Source organism: Carassius gibelio, chromosome B17 (assembly GCF_023724105.1).
Source record: "Carassius gibelio isolate Cgi1373 ecotype wild population from Czech Republic chromosome B17, carGib1.2-hapl.c, whole genome shotgun sequence".
In the NCBI taxonomy this organism is placed as follows: Eukaryota; Metazoa; Chordata; class Actinopteri; order Cypriniformes; family Cyprinidae; genus Carassius; species Carassius gibelio.
Genome location: NC_068412.1, coordinates 13,736,368 through 13,760,080, shown reverse-complemented (window position 1 = coordinate 13,760,080; position 23,713 = coordinate 13,736,368). Strand labels below are relative to the sequence as shown.

At 37.7% G+C, this 23,713-nt stretch overlaps 2 protein-coding genes across 3 annotated transcripts; one reads left to right on the top strand and one right to left on the bottom strand.

The window, feature by feature from the left end:
• Positions 1-792: 792 nt before the first annotated feature.
• LOC127975901 (transmembrane protein 151B-like) lies at positions 793-6,844 on the top strand. The gene is made up of 2 exons (XM_052579945.1): positions 793-999; positions 4,427-6,844. The coding sequence occupies exons 1-2, from the start codon at positions 895-897 to the stop codon at positions 5,978-5,980; spliced, it is 1,659 nt and encodes a 552-aa protein (XP_052435905.1). The 5' UTR covers positions 793-894; the 3' UTR covers positions 5,981-6,844.
• An 11,139-nt stretch (positions 6,845-17,983) lies between these two features.
• Positions 17,984-23,703, bottom strand: LOC127975918 (HAUS augmin-like complex subunit 2). Of its 2 annotated transcripts, none has more exons than XM_052579973.1 (7): positions 23,477-23,703; positions 22,973-23,088; positions 22,802-22,873; positions 22,426-22,495; positions 22,209-22,341; positions 22,002-22,110; positions 17,984-18,193 (listed from the first exon to the last, which is right to left on the bottom strand). In XM_052579973.1, exons 2-7 carry the CDS (start codon positions 23,057-23,059, stop codon positions 18,080-18,082), a joined length of 585 nt encoding a protein of 194 aa, XP_052435933.1. In that variant the 5' UTR covers positions 23,060-23,088; positions 23,477-23,703; the 3' UTR covers positions 17,984-18,079. The 2 variants fall into 2 exon arrangements, with proteins under 2 accessions (XP_052435933.1, XP_052435932.1); XM_052579972.1 differs by having other exon boundaries at positions 22,802-22,897; positions 23,477-23,701.
• Between the last annotated feature and the right edge of the window lie 10 nt (positions 23,704-23,713).

Sequence of the window (23,713 nt, the reverse complement as noted above, 5' to 3'; positions counted from 1 at the left end):
TTACATAAAAGATTGCATCGTTACTAAATTATATAAATATATAATATAATACAGAATAATACATTCAGTTTTATTACATGTTCTTCATTTTCTTTTTATTTACATTACTAGAACCTTATTTCATTTACCTTTTCTATCGTGGAAATTATATTACATTAAAGTATACTATAATATTAATTTATTTTATATTAAGAATATTAAAAAATAAATATAATTTAATAAATATATAAACGACGAAGAGACTTGATATAAAGGATAACAGAAATAATATTTGAACAAGAATATCATAAGAGAAGCTTTATTATAGAGATATTGTCTGAATGTTTGGGTGGTATCTCTGGCTTTCCTCTGATGGCTTTGGCAGCTTATACATGTAGGTATAGGCCTATCTGTTTCTCATCACATAGGCTTATGTTTATCATTAGGCTATATAATAATTTCATATATTAGCAGGGAATTAACTTTTAAAACATTTATACCCTATAAAATCCTTAACATTTAATTAGTAAGTTAGAAATTAGTTAGTTAAATGTATGTGGAATATCTTCACAATATTTATGACAAACATGGCAAAACAAGCAACATCTTTATCTTATTATGCTGATTGCATCTGGCGCAGTTTAGTATAAACACAAATCAAAGAATCAGCTTCGGTCTCCATGAGACTTTGGAGAGCTTTTTTTTTTCCTCCTCCGTCCTCCGCAGTCTCCCCGCGGTCTCCGCCCCCCTGTCTGCCTGAATGGGAACACCCAGAGCGGGATCCCCGGCGCTCCTGGCATCCATCCCAAACACGGCACCGCCGGACAAAACAACGTCCCGCTGAAGCGTGTTTCGTTGAGAAAAGCGGCTTATTGCAGATAACATATTTGACTGCAATGTTACACCTGCCGCAGGATGTTGTCTCTAGATCTGGAAACTGATACTACTGCGGAGGACACCGCGCCGAGCTCCCCAGATGGAGGCGCGCAGACACCGGCCAGTCTCGATGTGCTGGAAGAGGTATGAGATGACTCTTATGAGTACTAGATGTACCATAGTCATCATGGAGGAGATGGGGTTTATGCATTATAACGCCTTGTAGAGGCTAAGTGTCTTAGTGTGGTTTGACTTGTTCCAATAAAAGGCTGGTCACAGTAAAGGTTTGTTTGAGATTGAGAAAATGTTCTTGTAAATTCACTTATATTTGTTTTGTCTAAAAGAAACTGTTAAATATAATAAGGTTTTTTTTTTTCAACAATTCCTCTGCTTCAAATTGATGCATAAACTTTATGCTGCAAGTTATTGATAATCATCCGTAATGAAACTCTGAGTTCTTTTCAGTAGCCTATAGTCAAAGGTCACTGACTGCAGATCCAGATTAATAAACCCACTATGCAATGCTTTAATCTAATTTAGGCTATATATGGTTTACGCTTATATTAAAATCATGCTACTGCTTGATGTACACATTTCCATAAGGACAGTAAATTTGACAAGACTCCAAGAAGGACAAACTGATTTAAATTGCATTTTATATCAGGTATAGCTCTAAATCTGTTGTCACATTCACTGCACTCAGACGGTTTGTGCATTGATCAACACCTCTGTATTACACTGCTGTAATTATGGAGTTGTCACTGTGGAAAAGATCATGTGCCTGTTAGCTTGAGAATCACCCTCATCACAGGGAGTTTGAGCAGATATGTTTAACTCAGTATTTTAGATAAAACCTTTCATATATCACTCTAAATAGCTTGCCACTGTTGCTGATTCCAACCCGCATTTCTGATATTAATTGTATTGGTGCATATGGTATGGCCTGCCAGTTCTGTGAATGTCCCTCATCTTCCACACAAATTCTGCTTGCTGGAACCCAGAACCGTGATATTTTTGAGATGGTACCACAGTAAACCAACCAACAAAATCAGTGCCCCACATTTGGTATTCCTTAAGTCATTATCAAGTTTCATATAATCTGCTTAAGCATCTTATATCACAACCACATTATGTCCAAAGTTTCACTTATCCAAGAGCAGCGAGGATAAGAGCAGTTTTTCTACAGTATGCTTTTGAATGGCTGACTGTTAGCTCTGTCAAAGTATTGTCTTTCATGTGGGATTTCCATTATTGATGTTGCACCTCCCCTCTTTAAAAGCCTTTCAACCCTTATAAATATCAGAAGCTGTGGCATTAGCTGCTGAAATGTACAGACACTTATGGCACAACAGCATACTTTCTCAAAACGTACAGATGCCAGTCCATTTTATATTCAAAACACAAACTTCTCAGATTTTGGATCAATTAAGCTAAATAAAAGTAGCCTCTTAGTATCTTTTATTCAGTGAACTTTCAGTAATGGCTGACATTTTCATCGTCATTTGTATTCAGTAGCTCAGCACCCTTGAGTGAGATTCAAATCCACCAACTCGGAATTAGGAGCAAAGATCCTTTTCCACTTACAAATAACTTCTGTGCATTGCCAAAGAGGTGTCCAAGTTCAGAGTTTGCAAATAAAAGCTTTGCCGAGCTACTCTCCTGCAGGTTTTAAATTTAAAAAAAAAATAAATAGATAAATTTGATAGATTTTGTCTGGCATTGATTAAAGATGCAAGACAAAGTTGCAATGACATCCACCAAATTTTGCTTCATCCATATCATTGCCTGGATTCAAAGTGCTCTATGATTTTCACGATGTGGAAGAGAAGCCAAAAATTGTGCAATAGTATCATAAAAATTGTATTACCTGTAAAATGTTCAAATGGTTAACCAGTTTAATACAGGTCAATTATCTGAAGCTAGTGAATAGGTTTAATAGATAATCTGAAGACTTTTTGTGCCAGGATGTACTGTAAGTGATTAAGTCTGAACTGAGGGATTGCAACAAATCCTTAGTCTTGTCAGGCCCCACTTTCTCACATTGATCTATATATCCCTCTAGTCATCTTAAGGGTTTACTGTCAGAGCGGTGTCTGCACTTTATTTGAATTAGACTCAAACGAATGTCCATTGCAGACTACATTTAGGAATGAAATGTATTTTATAAATTTTAAAGGGTTAGTACACCCCTAAATGACAATTCTGTCATTAATTACTCACCCTCATGTCGTTCCATACCCGTAAGACATCTTCTGAACACAAATGAGTATAGATTTTTATGAAATCCGAGAGCTTTCTGACCCTCCCATAGACAGCAACACAACTACCAAGTTCAAGGCCCAGAAAGGTATAAAGGACATCTTTAAAATACTCCATGTGACATCAGTGGTTCAACCGTAATTTTGTGTGCAAAGAAAACATGTATATACATGTATATACATATATACATGTATCTTGTGATATATATACACAAACATACATCATGCATATATTTATTTTACTAACTTCACAACTCTGTATACAGTGTATTTATTTTAATTATTTGAATGTACTCTAAGTGTGCACCAAACTAACATTAATGTAATATACATATATGGGATCAGGACCCAGTATCAGCAGATACTTAATATTCAATGACTCGGATAAGGGACACAAACCTGATCGGGACACCCCTAGTAATTAGTTTGTTTTTATTATTCTTTTTAGCTTTAATTCTTTTTTTAAGTTTTAGTCATTTCAACTTATTTCAGTTATTTGGTAAGGCAACATTTCTAGTTTTTAATTTTGAAAGTTCATATAATATTTATATTTATTATTTTATTGTTTTTCATCTTTATTTCAATGACTCGGATCAGGGACACAAACCTGATCGGGACATCCCTAGTAATTTAGTTTGTTTTTATTATTCTTTTTAGCTTTAATTCAGTTTTCCAAAAACATTGTTTAATAGTTTTAATTTTAGTTGACCACTCTGATCTAAAGTAGGGATTCACCAATATGAATATTCTTATTTTTTTTTTTTTTTTAATGCTGATAACCGAGATGTTGGCCAATAAATCTATATCCAAATTTTTATATACCTTTTGAAAACCTGATTACAAAAAAGGTCTCATCATTAAAAGCCACATCCCAAACATTTCAACATAAGCAGCCTAGTTTGAACAGTGTACATTTAAAAAATAGTTTTACTCTCCCATTAACAAATTTTTTAAATAAAAAGTCTTACAAATAAATAAAATAAAGCATAAATAATCCAAATAAGTAATCTCAAGTCAAGTTTTTCTGAAGGAAATAATAATGAAATTAATCTGCTTTTAAGATATCGGTCAAATTTTCTTATTGGCCGATACCGATATGATGGCCGATATATCGTGCATCCCTAATCTAAAGATATTGTATCCTTTTGTCCAATATCATTATCAATATATCATCCTCATATAAGTGACATTAAATCTCTGATGGTTTGTATTGTATTCATTACCTCTTGTTTTCATATTCACAGTATTCATAGCAAGCCTGTGTGCCTTACAATATGCTTATTACTATTTTTCTTTCTCATTATTCCTTGTAGCAATGGCCAATAAAACAGTCCCTAAGTGCCTCTATGTGCCGCGAGACGCACTGGCGATGCCTCCTCCTTTCGCTGCTCATGTACAGCTGCCTGGGTGCCGTGACCTGGTGTCAGCTCACCCAGGTCACCAAGCTGAGCTTCGATTCCTCCAGTACTTCCCTCACAACCTCAATGAACTCTCTCAAAGGAGGAGGTCGCGCCATGATATACCACGACAGCCCTTGCTCTGATGGCTATGTGTACATCCCCTTGGCCTTCCTGCTCATGCTCTACGCTGTTTACCTTATGGAGTGCTGGCACTGTCGCGCCCGCAGTGAGTTACAATGCAAGGCCAACATTGACAGCGTGTATGACAGGGTTCTACGGATGCGGCAAGCCCGACCATGTGTATGGTGGAAAGCCATCAGTTACCATTTTGTACGCAGGACTCGACAAGTAACGCGTTACCGGAATGGAGATGCCTACACAACCATGCAGGTTTATCACGAGCGGGTTAACACACATGTAGCCGAGGGTGAGTTCGACTACGGTCGCTACGGAATGAGAGACGTCTCCCGCAACTTGCGCGGACTGGAGGGTCACGTGGCGACACGGTTGCATTTCTCCAAGTGCTTTAGCTTCACAGGAGCAGGACCTGAAAATGCTTACCTCAACCAACGAGCCAGGTTCTTCTCGGAAATCGAAGGACTGGATGACTACATGGAAGCCCGTGAAGGAATGCTGCTGAAGAACGTCGACTTTAAGGAGCACCTCATCGCTTACGTTGATCCCGACCAAATGCCATGGTACACCTCTCGGGTCACCTTCTGGTTGGCGGCTCTACTCATGCTCTCCTGGCCTTTGCGAGTGCTGATAGAGTACCGTACAGCGTTTGTGCACTACCAAGTCGAGAAACTCTTCGGACTAGAGTATAGCAACAACAGCCCATCTCCAGAAGTCGACGCCACCACGAGGAACAATCGCTACGGCCTTCCAAGAGCAGAAACCGTTGATAGTACGGAGCTGGAATGGCACATTCGAACAAACCGCCAGCTTATACCAAGCTACTCAGAGGCCATGCTAATGAACCTGGGGACTTCTGGTTCAAACCAAAGAGACAGCATTTCCTCCAACCAACTGCTGTTGGACAGCTGCTCGACACAGAGCTACGGGACACTGGTGCAGAACTGTGAGCACTGTTGTGAACACGAAGGTGGGCAAAGACGCCCGACTATCAGCTCTAGCTGTTCCTCCATCTTCTCTCGCCACACCTTCCACTCCCGTTTGTCCCTGGACACCTCGCACTTCTCACTTTGCCGCATGTACGGCTCCAGGCGCACCGTGGGACTTTGGAGGAGCCGCAGTAGTACACTTACAGATCGCTGCTGCCCCGATGAACAGTGCTGCAGGTCTTACACCAGTCAGCTTGCGCTTAATGACAGCCCGCCGAACTACCAAGACGCCCGCTTCTTCCCAGTCCTCATTGTACATCGGCCTGAGGGCTGTGGGGACTCCTCTGAGGTGAGGAGATATTATGTTCGCAGAGGCTCCTGTTCTGTGGAGACTTCGGTTTAGAGTGGCTTGAACTGGTCAGGCTGACTAATTCAGCGATAGAAAACATTTGTTTAACATTATTATTTGCACTATGCAGAAAGTGGACTTGATGGCTGTAGCTTGATGCCGAACTGATGAAGTGTATTCTCTGAACTGTCTTGATCTATCAGCAAACATGTGTAAAATTAGAAATGTGGCTTATTCAGTGCAGCACTTTTTTTATACATTTTGATTTCAATTAAAGGGCTGGACTGGAATTATCAATAAATATAACAAGTTTTTCATACTCTTTATGAACAGCTGGCTTAAGGATATGCCAGCTTTAATAAAATCATATAAAAAAAGAAATCACATTACACATATTTTACGTCAAAAACATGCATTGCTTGTAATAAATGTTTGTGCTCACTGACGGAATGGGTTATGACTTCTGACTTGCAGAAGAGAGAAAGAGAGAAAATAAATTCACTAGCTGACATTTTGCCTTTGTTACTAATCTGAAATGTTTTTTAAAGAAATAAATAATTTTATAACGAGTTATATACATATATATGCATAATTAAAGACAAATATCATTATTGTTATAGTTGTTATTTTCATTATTGTATTATTATTATTTTTAATTTTTTTAATATTAATGAACATGAACACTGAATGAGTATGTTGGCATCAATAATTTTCTTTGATGTCTGGTTTATATAAGCAAAGGTTGCATGGCAATTTGCTTACATTGTTGAGAGAGACTCATCAATTTAATGACCCCCTTATGGCCTAACCTGTATGTTCGAGGTATGGATGTGAGAAAGTTAATAAATGCTGCTGAAATGGCAGTGACTGTTATAAAATAGTGCAGAATAAAATTTCTCCAATGCTAAAACTTGAAAATGTTTTCCAACTTTTTTATTCATCTGATTTTATCTTTCTGCCAAACCTTATCAGTGGGTATTGTAGACTGTGAACCCTACACCAGAAAGCGAATATTTAACTTGCTATTTAAAGAATATTTTTTGTGAACAACTTTCTCTCGTTAACTTTATGCACTGACCTATAGTCTATATTTAGTGCTGAATGAAGCATGTAAGTGATTGTTTTCCTACCTTCAAAGAATAGAGCTTGGCACTGCGCATTGCATTGTGGGTAGTCGCGGCCATGTTTGGGGACACGCTCGTCAGCTGCAGAAATAATAATGAATTTTATTTATAAAGCACTTTACTTTTTTCTTTTTAATCTCAAAGTGCTACAGTAAGGCATAATAAAACAAGGTAATTTAAAATAAACAATGATTTTTACATTAAAAGGTTTAAAAAAAATTACATTCAAAGACTTTTTATAAAGGTATGTTTAAGACCCTTTTAAAAAATATCAGTCCTTTGTGGGGCCCTCAGATGTTCAGGGAGGGCATTCCACAGGAGTGTTGGCACAGAAAGCTCTGTCACCAGTGGTGCGAGTCTTAGTCCTTGGGGGAAGGAGCCTATAAGTGTTTGTGGAGCAAAGGGAGCGTGCTGGGATCTGTGGTGTAAGTAGTTCTTGAAGGTAACTGGAGGCATTTACACAGTGTAGGAGGGAAACTTTGTCCTCAATTCTGGCTGGAATAGGAAGCCAATGTAGGGATTGAAGGATTGGTGTGATGTGTTCATATTTGCGAACTCTCATCAGGATCCGAGATACCGTGTTCTGAATGTGCTGAAGTTTCTGAATGCTCTTGGCAGGGATCCCGATGAGAAGAGCATTACAATAGTCCAATCTTGAGGAGACAAAGGCATAGACAAGCATCACGTAAAGTTAATGTGGGACGGAGTCTGGCAATGTTTCTGAGGTGATGAAATGATGTCTTCCAAAGTTGCTTTATGTGAGACTCAAAGGTTAAATGGGGATCACGCCTGACACCAAGATTTGTAACTGATGATGATAGTGGAATGACTTGGCCAGAAAAAGTAATGCAGGTTATGGAAGATGTTCTGATCTGATGTGGAGAACCAATGAGGATAGCTTCTGTTTTCGAACTGTTCAGCTAGAATTATGATTCATCCATATACTTATTTCCTCTAGACAGGCAGTGATTATGTGTTTGAGATGTTTAATCATTGTACCTATGGTATCTCTGGTGGAGACATCATCTTTTGAGCAAGCTCTTCCTTCAGTCTCCTGTTCTCCTCCAATAAGCAGTTAATTTCGGCACGCATGCAACTACAAAGATGGCATTCCTGCTGTTCTGCAGTGTTGTAACTTGAGTCTGTGTCATCCATTTGTGAAGCATCATTTGCTGTTGCAGCTTCATCCATCAGTCTGTGGCCAGCTACATCTTGTGGTGCAGGTGAAGCATGATCCCCCGTGACAGATTGCAGTCTCCTTGTACTCTGGTCAAACAGCTCAGGGAGCCTTGCTTTAACTTCCGAGATTCACTCTAGCATCTCATAGGCTGGTTTGCCTAAAAATAAAAGATCAAATTATTCAGTCTGTTACAAGTGTTTGTCAGGATTGAGGGTAAAGATAAGGCAAGGACTCAAATGCAGAAAGCAAAGCATTGAATAATAAAGCAAACGAAAAAAGAACAAACAAGCAAACACCTGGGGGAAAACTTAGACAAGGACACAACCACAGAAGACAAGAGACAAGAGCATATGGTGAGGAAATGAACACTCAACACACAGGCGAGAGCCCAAGCAAACTTGAACCACACGCTCACATAAAAACAAGATACATGAGTGTCAGGGCTCTGACACATAACCAAGAATAAACCAAAGTAACAGAACCCTAAAGATACCGGTGCAACAACACAGTTGTTCATAACTTAACTTGAGAAAATGCTGTGGGCAAACAAGCATGCTTCAGGAAATGTTCTTGAAGGTAATGGTTTTCCTCCTTACTGCTGCTACCCAAGCTATGCGATGCCGCTTTGTTAACTCAGAGACCTGAGATCCAAGGTGATGTTTTCAGGCAGGAAAGCTACAAAATCTCAATCCATTTGAGATTTGATTTCCACGCTGGTGCTACCCTGTTAGATTTTTTACCTCCTATTAAAACAGATGGTAGAATAATTTGATAGCAAAAAGTGCTACCAATCAGATTTTGCTTCCAGTGTGATATTAATAAGGTGTGTGGCTTTATTAACATGTACACCTACCCCAACTCTAAACCTACCCTTACAGTAGCATAAATACAGTGTTGGTAGCATGATCTGAGGTAGGATTATTTGTCAGAACACCGGTCATGAGTGCGATTGTGGCAGTTATTTACACAACAAGCTTTTACCAATCTTACAAGACCAGAAGCAGAGAGTAATACACAGGTGTCTTTATATAGCCACTGGTGCTCGTTGGATGTAATGGAGGTAAACATCAAATTATGTGGACAAAATACTAACGTTTTGCCAAAACACGTATATCTACTTTTAACTAGCTGTAATGATTTAAGCCCAGTTTATTAAAGGCTTTTTATCTTACCACGTGAGTGCCTTAGAAGTATTTCATCCACAAGCTTTCACCATTGTAACATATTTTAGCTGTACAAAGCAATCAAAAGCATTCCAATCCAACACAGTATAGACAGCAGCGTCCATGTCCCCAAGTCCCAAAATGTCACCTATTGGACACCTATTGGTTCGGGAGTGAATTATGAATACTGTATTAAGCTATTTTGTAATTTTTCAGTCAATCTCTTGAGGGGATTTATGTATGTAAGTAAATGAAGACACAAGTACAATGATGTAAGAACATCACTGCAAGTGGTAAAATTTATTAAAGGGTTACTCCACCCAAAAATACAATTTTTGTCATTAATCACTTACCCCCATCAGTGATGCGCAGGTCAATGTATAAAAAACCCGCACCTGACCGATGTTTTCAACTAACCAGCCCGCTACTCAGACCGCAAAAAAATAAAATAAAAATATTGTACCCTACCCACTTCCTGACCCGTATTTTTTACAAGTAGTAAATGCGTCGCCCATTTATATTAATTTAATTACTTAAAGGGGGGGTGAAATGCTCGTTTTCACTCAATATCCTGTTAATCTTGAGTACAGAGTAGTACTGCATCCTTCATAAATCCAAAAAGTCTTTAGTTTTATTATATTCATAAGAGAAAGATGTACTGTCTGTCTGTACCGATTTTTCCCGGAAAAAGACGACCGGCTGGAGGCGTGACGTGTGGGCGGAGCTAAAGAATCACGAGCGCGAGTAGGCTTTTGCGTTGAGAGCATGTGGAAGCTGTGACATTACCGTGAGGACAAAACCAACCAAAACAAACCATGGCTAACAGTCAGATTCAGCGTATATTTATGATCCAGAATCAGATCCAGAGGCTGAAATTTAACAAGAGCAGCATCAGCAACGACGTCTCTATGTGGTATGTACTGAAACTGTATATATTTGCTTGGCGGTTTTGGAAAATGACTAAGTTCCACTTTATGTCGTCTTTTTTTTTTTTTTTTTTTTTAAGCTGTACATGTGGAAAGTGCAGTTTGATGACAACATCGCATGTTGTTTACTTGATGTGCTTACGCGCTGATAGCTAAGTTAACAACACAGAGATATTTGAAGCAGTTTTCGTTGGAACTGCATTATCCTTAAGAAATAAATGATGTGCAAATCCGGCGTCAAACTGGGCCTTGTTGGTAAAACAAGCATCTTCGAAATGCAGGGAACAAACAAAAACACTTGCACAACTCCGTTGATGCTCTGTAAAAATAAACTCCATCCACTGGTCCCTTAATTTTTTTTTTGGTAATCTGTGCAGGGTTGTCTTGCCCTGGCAACCAAAAACACACTCCTTTTGTGACATTTCGCGACGCTCTCGCTCTGATCAGTGAATGTCTGTGCTGCTCAGCCTCGCTATAAAGGAGCGCGCGCTCTTCCGGCAGAAGTGCCCTAAGGACCCATATAAGGAAATTCCGCTCCATCTAACGTCACACAGAGCCATACTCGAAAAAAACTTTCCGAAACTTGTGACAAACCGGAAGGAGTATTTTTGGAACAGAAATACTCCTTCAAACATACAAATTAATTTTTGAAACTTTGTCCATGTTTAGCATGGGAATCCAACTCTTTAACAGTGTAAAAAAATCAGTATGCATGAAATAGCATTTCACCCTCCCTTTAAATAGGCTATAACCTACAGGATAATAAGCATTATGACAGACACATAAAGCTTGCCACAAAGAAATTGTTAAAGTAATGATTATGAATGTCTAAATTAGCAAGGAGACATTTAATTGTTTAGTAATAAACTGTTTTTTTTCTGTGTCGCTGCTAAGATGAAGTTGACGATGCGGACTCGCCATGAACGCCAGAGAGAAATTACATAATCAGATAGTAGCCTGTTTATTTTGGTTTTAATATTTTTGTTTAAAAGTAGACATTTAAAGCTTTCTGTAATATATTGCCTATATTTTTTTTTAAACCCACCGACTAGAAGATTAAGACACTACCTGACCCAAAATATCACCCAACGTTTCTACAGCTTTTTTCTTAGCTATTCCATAATCTGGAACAATGACTTGGGCTCACTTGTTACTGCAGTCGGTAAAGCAATATGAATGTGTGTGATGTACGGCATGATAAATACTCGTCACTTCTGCTGCCCAAACTTTGTCAGCCTGTGGGTCATTTGGCTTATTGAAAAACAATTGCACTGATTTGCATGTTTCTTGATGATGTGATTTTTTTCCTGTGGTAAAATACGTCGCTTCACGTCGTATTCTCCACCATGTCCCACAGAAAAACTGCAAAAAGCTCTCTCTGCTTCGCCATCTACAGGTCTTAACCAAGAGTATGTTGTGGTCGATTCGCTATTAAAAGTGCATCTTCTCTTTTTTGTGGCCATTAACCTGACCGAACAGCACATGCGTCAACAGTTTGATTCATGTACGACTGAGCCTATCGACTAACGCTTTTATTTCTCTCCTCTGAACTATTGGACATAAGTAAACACTACGCCTATGGATGTATCTGTGTATTTATTAGGCAGGGTCGAATGAAAAAGCGGGACAGAAGCTCAATTTGCGTGAGGCAGGACAAAGGGTAAAATTACTGTACAGTACAACGTAAAGCGGGTCAGGTGGTCACTCTATAATCGCGCCAGTTATTCAGCCAATAAAGTGTAGGCCTATGTATTTCGAAATTGTGTCTAGTACTATATAAATTACAAAGGTTTAATTGGCATCTTTAATTCAAACGACCCGACCGACTGCGACCCGAATATAATAAAAAATATTTTGGGATGACTCGTAACCGCGGGTGACCGCAGGCACCAGCTCATTTTGGATCAATTCGCGCATGACTGACCCCCATGTCATTCCAAACCCATAGAAGTTGCGTTCTTTACAATTTAAGATATTTTGGATGAAAAAAAATATCTTAAATTGTGTTCCGAAGACAAACAAAGCTTTTACAGGTTTGGAACGACATGGTAGTACATGATTAATGACAAAATTTTCATTTTGGGGTGGAGTAACCCTTTAAGTTGTTGTTTACAACAAATCGAGTACATCATGTATGATGATGCATTCATATGATGACACATACAAACCTAAAGACACCTAAAATGAGATAGTGGATGAATCGATTTGGGGAACTGATTAAAAATATTTGACTCACTGTCACTGGGATAAAGTCTCCACAGCAGTTGCTCTGCAGCCAAAACAAGCTTTTGTCTTTTTCTCTGATATAAACCGCTTTGAAAAATAAAAACTTTTCAGCGTGAGCTCTGATGTGATGTGCAGTGTGTCGGGAGGTGACTTCTCATAATAGCCGAAGTTGCACTTTTTTATTTACATTTTTGAATGATCTATTTTTTTCTATCTATTTTTTTCTATCTATCTATCTATCTAGTTGTTTATTTATTTATTTTTCAACTTTATCATTATCAATGGGTTCATTTTAGGTAGTGGTTTAAAACACAAGCCAGATTTCTTTTCTTTTAAAGCCAGCAGGCTTTAAGAATCAAATAATCAATTTCTATTTGATCATCATTTCCTTTTATATCCCATAAGGCCTGACTGGGAATCATGAATTTACAGCATGTAAAATGGAGACCAGAGCACCACAGCCAGCACAGAGAGGACCGTCTGTACAAACAGCTTCTGAATAATGCAAGCCAGATCTTTTCTTTCTCCAAAGAAGTTATGGACGAGATGGGGGCCATTTAATACAGAAAAGCTGACTTTAACTGGCTTTTTCATGCCACAGGCTCCTTAGCACCAGTTACCAGATTAAAGAAAATAAAGAGGCATGCGAACACTGACATAGCCTGCAACATCAATCGTTTAAACCAAGAAGGCGGCAGAATTTCAGTAAAGACTCCTGCAGTGAACAGTAAAGTTTACCAAAAACAAATTCACATTCTATCATCATTTAATCAATATCATGTCGTTCCAATCTTGCACTACTTTCTTTCTTCTGTGGAACATAGAAGAAAATGTTTTGAAGAATGTAGGTAACCAAACAGTTTCCGTTCATTTTCCCTTCCACTGTATGGACAAAAATACAGTGTAAGTCAATGGGAACCAAAACCGTTTGGTCACCAATATTCTTTTTTTATTTGTGTTCCGCAGAAGAAAAAAAAATGCATGCAGGTTTGTAACGAGATGTGGGTGAGTAAATGACGAGATAATTTTTGGGGGTGTACTATCCTTTCATGTATACACCTACTTAGTCCAAGACCTGAGCCACACTTGTATAGATTTTTGTGGTCTCTGACCCTATTTAACAGAATACCAGGTTATGTGCTCTCTCCAGTAAGCAAAGATGTGCAGAACCGCATAAATAAAACAGCAACCACTGTGACCACCAAGCACATTGAGATCCCACATGCCCCTCGGCTTCAGGACGTCTTGAATCCACGAGCTGTCACAAAGAACGTCTCTGACCGGGAGATCTTCTCAGGTATAACACATGCATCTTGAATGTAAATGTTTACTTGCAGTTAAAGTACAGTATTAGAGTTAAAAATGTCATTGTGAAATAGCCAACATTTTAATATTTACATTTCTGTCTTCCATTTGCTTTAGCAGGAACTGTAAGAGCAGAACAATAGTGGATGGATCAGCCCATCAAAATTGACTATGTCCTCAAGCAGGGTCTCAGACCTCCTGACTTCAGCGGACAGGACCCTGAGATGCCCAAACAGTCTGTGGCTGAACCTTCCATACTTCGCTATGCAACTGATAAATAGAGGAATGCCTGTAACATCAGTAGCTGTATCTTTTCAAAGCTCTGTGTGCGATACAGGAGCACTGCTATGGTTTCTGGTCCCCCTTGACAGCATACTCTCTGCAAATCACATTCCGGGGAAGTCCTCATCGGGAGAAATCACGATCACGTTCTTGTTTCCCCCTAGGGGCCCCCCCTCCATTATCGGGGCCTTATTAAGTAATACACTTATATTGGTTAGAGCTGAGATTTGTTAGCTATAGATAGATATCCAGTGTGTGCTATTTGCAGGAAAGCACCTTGGATACCTCCATACATTTGATTGTTTTTGCATGGATTGCTGACATGGAAACCCCTTTTGGAAAATCATTATTTGTTTCATCTAGAGTTTCCCTAGTAGAGAGTGACCATCGAGGGCCTAAAAAGTGCTCTTAGTGAACCTAATTATCCAGTGTGGCTGGAAGCCATCTTAACTTGTGCACTGGGAGCACTTAATGCACCACAAGAAGAGCTTGACCCTGGCAAAGCAGGTATTTCAAAGGCTTTTCTCAAGTTTGGGGTCAGTAGGAATTCATACTTTTATTCAACAATGAGACATTAAATGAATCAAAAGTAACTACTAAAAAAATACACATTCCAAATACTGTAAATGTTGTATTTTACTTTCTATTCATCACAGGTTTCCACAAAAATATTAGGCAGCACAACTGTTTTTAACATTTATAATAATAAGACATGTTTCTTGAGCAGCAAAATCCGCATATTAGAGTGATTTCTGAAGGATCGTGAGACACTAAAGACTGAAGTAATGGCTGCTGAAAATTCAGCACAGGAATTAATAACATTTTATAATATATTCAGATAGAATATATAGTCATATACTCAGATATGATGACCCAGTGAAGAGAGTTCAGATGGCTGCTGTAGTGTGCGGTATGCCATGAGGACACCTAACGCTTGCGCCAGAGATATACTACGAAACACTTTGCAGCAAGGTCTGTGGAAGGATGCCAATAACTTAAATTACTAACAAACATTAATGTCACAGGTAAAGCTGTCTGTTCTACTCAGATGTAGGCTCTAAATGACCATCATATGTTACGTCTCAGACTCTTCTGGCACAGGTGCAGACAGCTGGGAGCTCGGCGACAGACGGTGACGTGAGTCAAGCTGACATACAGAGACTCCTGTCACAGCACTTTCTCAGAGACGCTCCTTCAGATCATGAGGATCATGTCTATGATGCTCCTCTCCAACATTAGCAGCAAGACTGTGAGTGACTCTCGCAGTAGTTTTTGAGTAAAAGATTCTATCATTTGTGCATGCACGAGGAAAACTAGTTTATCTTGTTCACATAAAATCATTTTTCATGCACCACTGTTTAAAAGTTTGGGCTTTGTATGATTTTGTTTTTGAAAGAAGTATTTTGCTGAACCAAGGTCGCAGTTACTTGATCAAAAATATAGTGAAAACTACAATATTGAAATGTTATTACACTTTAAACTTACTTTTGAATATATTTTAATCAATTTTGAAATATAATTTATTTCTGTGATGGCAAGGCTGAATCTTCAGCAGCATTATTCCAGTCTTCAGTGTCACATGATCCTTCAGAAATCATTCTTATATGCTGATTTAGTGCTATCAGTGTTTCAAATTAATATTTTTGTGGAAACCATGATTTTTTGAGAATTCTTGGATGAATACAAAGTTAAAAATAACATTTATTTGAAATAAAATAAATATGTACCATTATAAATATCCAAACTGTTTGAACAATTGAATGTATCCTTGCTGAGCAAAATAATATATATATATATATATATATTTTTTTTTAAATGGTGTTTCGCATCCAGACACTAGTGCTAGTAGTTTTAGGATTGCACAACTCAGAAGTCCGATAAACAAGGTATCATTTAATTCCTTAGCGAATTTCTGACCACTATCTACATATCTAATATCTCTAATGGTTGTAGAAAATACTATTGCTTTCCATGCAGGATCTTTGAAACAAACTCAGCAGTGGCTCTGAGTAAAATGGATGCAGTCACAAAGATGCACAACATCTCTACCCAACAGACATATGGATTTAGTTCATTCTTTAAACACAATATCTCCACAATGTGAAGTTGGAGGAGGGTCCAGCTGCTTGGCAGAAGGAAGCACAATATAATGGCACCTAAGCTACTAATACCTACTTTTCTGCAGTGCTTTAATGATGACTTTGTGGCTGTGCTCAAACAAGCTTGCTTGACTGCAGAATGATGGATGACCAGTTGGGAGGAAGGTAATAAGATCTTTGATGGCATACGGACAATAAAAGACTGTGGTTCACTCAAATGAGCACATCAAACATGTTCACGGATCCTGGATCAGTTAATTAACCCGATGCAGAATGATCCATTGTGGGAGGTGAAAGTGGAAGCTATTAATGGTAAGTATGAAAATAAATTAAAGGAAGTTTTCACAAAAAATAGCTGAAAATGTATTTACTCTCAAGCCGTCCATGATGTAGATGAGTTTGTTTCTTTATCGTGACAGAGACATTTGGCATTATATCACTTGGCAGAAAGTTAGAAAGCTTCCGGATTTCATCAAACATATCTTAATTTGTGTTACGAAGATTAACGAAGGTCTGAAGGTTTAACAGTATGAGGGTAATTTTTAACAATTTTGGATGAACTATCCCTTTAAATTTAAAATGATGGATTTCCAATATACAAAAAATGAATTGTTCAACTGTAGTCGTGTGGATTACTTGTGGATTATTGTGGACCAATTACTTGTGGACTAATGTTCTGACATTTTGTGTCAAATAATTAAAGTTACTATTTTTATTATTGCATTAAGGAGTTATTATTATATCAATTAAGCTTTAGGGAAAACAGGTTGGATGAACCCAGCTCTCTGGGAGTTGCTGATGTGGGCTGTACATCATGAGGAGGAGCGTTGCACTGGAACCCAACACTGAGGTGCAGAGGTGTTAACTGGATTAGGTCACAATCATTATTAGTAAAATTATGAAAACTTGAAAGTAAAACTTTTTGAATGGTGCTTTGACCACATTTCTTACTAAAGCACATTGAAAGTCTTCTGAAAAAGTATGGATACAGTCTAAAGGGAAACAAAAGCAAGATTCATCAGATAAAGCTCCAGGTTATTTCCTGTTTATTTAGATTTTTTTCATGTATTAATAATAATTTCAACACTTTATAAGTTATCCTGTGGCCCCCTGGTTGAAAACCATTGCTCTAGAAATGAATGTGAACATCACACGAACTGCAAGTCACTCTTTCTCTCTTGTTCTGTTACTGTAGGTGGAGCTGTGGTGAACAAAACCCATCATTCCACAGAAAGTGCTCTTAATGGAAGAGAGGAGAAAGCAGCAGGAGCTCAATTTATGGTTTCATTTGTCATACTTGATCAAAAATGATAAAGCCAGAATCAAATCTTTCAAGATGTTCCACCTAAAATCATCCACTGACATCCAAAACTGTTTTGATGAATCAGGTATATAACTGTTCACTACATTTTTTACACTGATGGTATATTAAGGTATCAGCAAAAGGAAAGTATAACTAGTGCACAAATCATAAAATACATAATGTCGGTTACCAGCAATAAAAACTGATTTTGGTTTCAAAGGTGGAACATTTATTTATTATTATTTAACATAAAAATACAAACGATATCTCACATAAAATGAAACATTTACATATTGCTGCATTATTTACATATCTAATCCATGAATTAAAACAAACCAAATCAGTTTTCTCTAATGTGCCTGTCTCAGAAACCAGTAGGTTGTTATGTAATATGAAACAAAACACGAATGTTATATAGTTTGAAGATACAGAATACAGAACTGTACAAATGTATACTGAATCTAGTCAGTGATGTTTAGTTATTTTTATTCATTTAATATTCACTAGTATCCTGATCAAATGCTACAAGTTCTTTAAATTATTTATCAACTGGACATGTCTTTAATGTTGGTGTGCAGATGGCCTCGTTGCTTGAGAACTTGTCTGTACAAGTTTTCAACTTCAGTGACCTGAGCCAGCACTTGAGTTATGGCACTGTTCTGATGGGGAAATAACAGAAATAACTGTTAGAATATGCATTTATTAAAATATAAACATGACAGGTTTGCTAGAATAGCAAAGGTAAATCACACATAGACACTGGTTTCAAAGCATTACACATACTTATATGAACATTTAACCACCACAGGTCAATAGGTTTTCAGTTCTAACAAGCACATTTCTATATATATATATATATCAGTGGTGTCAAAAGTATTGGCATTCATTACTCAAGTAGAAGTATAGATACTAGGGTTTAAAAAGACTTTTGTAGAAGTTGAAGTATCAACTCAAGCTTTTTACTCAAGTAAAAGTGTAAAAGTACTGGTTTAAAAAACTACCTAAAGTATAAAAGTAAAAGTAATATAAGGAAATAAAATGCCATTAAGAACAAAAGCTTGGGCCGTGCCACAAGGGCCTATTGTGCACTACCCCACCTCCTCAAAAAAAAAATTTTCTAAAGGCCATAATGACTATAATGTTATATTAAAATGTTCATGTTGAAAAATTTGGGAGGCACTAGGCTACCTGTTTCAGCCGCATATATGCCCATTGAAAATGAACTCATTTTAGTACAATGCAAATACATTAAAGAGCTAGAGATATGATGACTAGTTGCCAATAAGTATTGTTATGGTGCAAAAAGTCAAACTTCAGAGGCATGTCATCAATAACCTTGAATGGAATGTAAATGTACATCCAAGCTTAGCTGCAGGACTCTGTGAGGCCAATGGACAAGAACATTGGTGCAGGCTAAGAAACAATTACTCTTGTGTGGTTGACTATTTACAATAAACATTATAGTGCTGTCAAAATGAAAGATTAATCTAAGTGATTATTCAAAAACTAAAAATGAAAAATAACTCATAATCCTGATACCTTCTTGATTGATAGCTTCTTGTATTCGTTACATACGTCTGCTATGTCCAGTGTTCGGGGGGTAACGAGTTACAAAGTTGATATAGAGCTTCACAGTCCCACCCACAGCCCGAGAGAGCTCTGGTGCCGGAAGTAAATTTCCCATTCATTTCTCCCATTCACTTTCGGAAAAATCCGTATCTAAAGAGTTTTAGAGCATGTGTGAGGATAACCAGCTACGGCTGAACTCATAAGCATATAACATATCATTTCAAGTGAAAAAATTAAGACAAAATCCAAAAAAAGTCAAAGGTACAAGACTGTATACATATTTTCATTTCGAGCGCAGGAACTACTCATCCCATAAACCACCGCGCCCCATTGAATTCGACTGAAGCCACAACTGCGAACGAGGCAACGAGCCTTTTGAGCGACATCCAAATCTGATGATGGCCGCTCCTCCAGTGAATTTTATTTTATATAGTGAATGTGCAGTAATAGCAGTTCTTTCAGTATTAATCGTGTAAATAAATAGTGTTTTATATATGTATTGTGTATTGATTTTTATTTTATCATCGTGTATTTTATATTGTGTGCGTGTGTGAAAGTGGTTAACGATAACGTCAGCAATGGTGCAGTGCTTTGTATCTGACTGCAATCACTGCTCAGTTGTCAACACATGTCGTTGCCATTACACAAATGTTCAGTAAATGCACAAAAAGGTATGTCTAGGCTAAATATTGTTTTGACAGTGGCATTATAAAATGCTTGATATGACTCATTTCATATGGAGGCTACAGTAGCCTAGCTAAAGTGGACGATAATGCTAACTAAAGTTACCAACCTCCCTGCAAAACTCTCAATGGCAGCCAAGGAGATCATGATTGCACTGATAAGTCTACCATGCAAAAACGCAATACAGGTTTTTATTTTATTTTATTTTTTTATTAATGATCTTCAGTCTTCACGGACCTTCGAGGGGTTTAACCAGACGGTTATACGAGCTCCACCAATCAAATGCATCACTGTGGGATTGTGGGATTGTTCAGGATTGTGGGTAATGAAGTACTTAGCCAAGACATAGCGAATAAAAGGCATTTAGATCAAAACAAGGTTAGTGCCCCCATGATCTTTTTACGTTTATATGAGCATATACTGTTGCTTAGTACAGCCTTAGCTGGTTTTAAGTCTACCATGTATGGTTACGTTTTAATGGCTTATACCCCAAATGTCAATGCAGAAATTGCATTGAATTTTTAGTTCCGGCACCAGCTGTGGGTGGGACTGTGATGCTCTATAGCCTAGATATCACAACATTGTCATTTGCGTCATTAATCGCAAACGATAATTTATTAAAACATCGCACTACCCAACTACCTACAGTAGCTTAATTTGTGGAGGATGAAGAGAAAGCACCCATTTGGCAAATGAGCCAGTAGTGAGAAATAAATAATAACTTAAGTAGGGTCCAGTGCCTTTTCGATACTTTTAAAATGTACTGGCGCCTCAACGTGCCTGAACCGATACTTAAAAAAAAAAAAAAAAGAACTACAAAAAAAACTATGGATAACATTAAAGAACATTACAAATATTTAAAATAAATCCATAGCTTTCACCTGGGATGCTCTCATTTCCCAAGTTGTGCTTCCCTTAATCTAAGGCTAATAAATGTATTTCACAATCTGGGTCATTATTTAATACAAAAGTACACATAATGTTTCTACTGTATCTCTGTCACTCACTCTGATATTTAGTTAAGATGAGTGCTGTCTGTCACTGTCTTAAATCAGTTCTGTGAATGACTGTATGCTCATTCTTTATAAAGTAGCAACAATCTCGTTTTTAAAATACAGTACTGTGCAAAAGTCTTATGGAAAAGAAAGAATAGTGTTTTCACCCCAAAAAAGGGTTTTAAGCCAGTTATTTATATCTTTTGCTGCAATGTGTCAGTAGGACAGTAGTTTGCCATTAATTTTAATAATAATCTAGTGCGATTTTGAATGCACAAGCAGTTTGACGATGGCAAAATGAATGTTTGGAATTGTAAACTGATATTTTATACTGACAGTGACACTCTACAGCAAAATATATAAATAACTGGCCGAACACCATTCTTTTAAGTGAAAATACTGCCTAAGACTTTTGCACAGTAGTGTATGTACGTATGATTAAATGAAGTATATTTAAATAAGTGTAAGGAAACAGCTGTTTCGTGATTAGCGGTGACAAGCGAAAACTTTACACTAGATGAGAAACCGACTGATCGTGACCTTTTGTAAACTGTATTTATGACAAAGAACTTCACAGATACAGATATTCTAACAATCTATCGGTAAACACACACCTTGTGTCCTCTGTCTCTGTTTGAGCTCGCGCTGCTCCACCGTGGTCGGCGGATTGAAGAGCGCGCTGAAAGACGGGAGGAGACCGGACTGACGCCGGTTTCATTTGAAATTTAAGCGGACTGACTCTGAGGCGATCGGATACTACTGGTTCCAACCTACTTTTAAGAAATATATTTTTTGATAAACGAACCCAAAACTGTCTATGCAGTGTGATGTGACTTGTGTCATGTGCAGGTGTGATGGATCGCGTATGGACCAATAGGGTGTCGGAATGTATGTGTATACTTCTCATCCAACCACAATCAAATTCACTCCATCCTGATGGCGCGATTTATCTGGATAGGGTTTTTTTCTTTCTCTCTCTGAACGATAACAATCCGGAATGAAATAGCAGTAACGAAGCTATTTTTTTAAATGTAAGGAGTAGAAAGTACAGATACTTGCGTGAAAATGTAAGGAGTAGAAGTAAAAAGTAAGAAGAAAAATAATTACTCAAGTAAAGTATAGATACCCCAAATTTCTACTTAAGTACAGTAACGAAGTATTTGTACTTCGTTACTTGACACCTCTGATATATATATATATATAATTTATACACACTTACCAAATTACTCCGATAACTGTCCGTTTTTGGAATAGCTTGAACCATCTTAATTTTCACTTCCAAGTTCTGAATGAACTCCACCACCATCCCCATGAGCTCTACCACATATCTGTGCATACAGTCATTTATACTGTTAGCAGTTCATTACAAAAATACAATTTAAATCAAAAACCACTTTCTGTGAGTGGCACATGAAATGCATCTGGCCTGTGAAGATCAGCATGAATGGGCAGGTTCTGCTGACAAAGTGGCTTTGTGAGTCTCTCTCGTAGGACTGTCTGTTCTCGCAACACTTCCTGAAGGTGGGATGTGAACTGTTGCAAGGAAACATACCTTTGACCTTACAACGAAATAGTAAAATTAGAGTCTTCTAGTATATCAGTTTTGTGAACCAAATGTGCATGATTCCATTTGCAACACTTACTGAGGTAATGAGTGTGAGTGACGTCTGCACTGTCTCTCTCCAGCTTCAGCAGCTCTAACTCTAGATTAGCCTTGAGAGAGTGGATGACAAACAAAATCACGCCAAGGCATAGTTCACTCAAAAATCTCAATTATTTCATTATTTACTCACCCCCAAGTTGATGGTAGCCATTGACTTTCATAATTTTTTTTTTCCTCCATACTATAGATGTCAATGGCTACCGTTCTTGTGTGCTCAACAGAAAAAAAAAGTAACTTTGGAACAACTCGAGGGGGAGTAAATGATGACAGAATTTTTGGATGAGTAATCCCTTAAAGGTTTGTAAATCAGAAAAATATTACTTAGTGAGATAAATATATATATGTTTGTTTCCAACCTGATCAAGATCACGTCTAATTCTGTTCAGCTGCTCAGCTTCAAGTAAAGATGTAGAAAAGACTTTTGAATCCTGTGGAAGAGCATTGAGCTCCTCCTATGAGATCCATAACACAAATGCTTGACATTATCCACCATAAAAGTTTAAAATATCCTTAGTTTCTAAGTTTACCTGTGTCATGGTGCCTGATGTGACACATCTGGCTAAAATCTTAGCAGCAGGTGTCACTGTATAGGTAATGGGGTCCCAGGGATTCATAACAAGCCTTGTTGTCGTTTTTTTCAGACCTGATGGTAATTAAACAAACAATGAGGCATAAAGATGAGTGTGTTTCTTCAGTAATAGGCATTTTAATGTTTAAGGGGCTTTTTTCATTATTAAAGAAAATAGATTACAACTTATTTTTATATAGAACGTTACGTCCTAGGAGCCCCTAAGAGCAAATAGTTATATAATATCATAGTTAAAAATATGGGAGTGGGATAAAAATATTATATTTCAATGGTGTAACTAAGCGTTAGCCCTCCAGACTTATGTTTCCCAAAGAAACCTTGCTAACTCTCAGTGTTTTATTTTTTGCTTTTTGCTCTTAGCTGCTCTGTAATATTAATATAAATGCTCCACCGCCTGTTGCTGCGTGAGTTGTGTTTTTCAAGGCGCCCAGTATTAACTTACTGAGATGTCCCCCGATCCGTCCGATTCCGATCAATAAAACTTCTGTTGTGTTTCGATTTCAATCTACCGCCTCTTTCTTTGTTGAACACGAGCACAGCTCACTTTACGCAAACGGATTAGAAGCGTTAGATGTCGTAAACACATGCATATATTCGCACAGTTCTTAATAATAAGCGTATGATATACAGATCGCCGAAAGCGTAGCGTGACGCCCAATGCTACTTCCTACTGTACGTC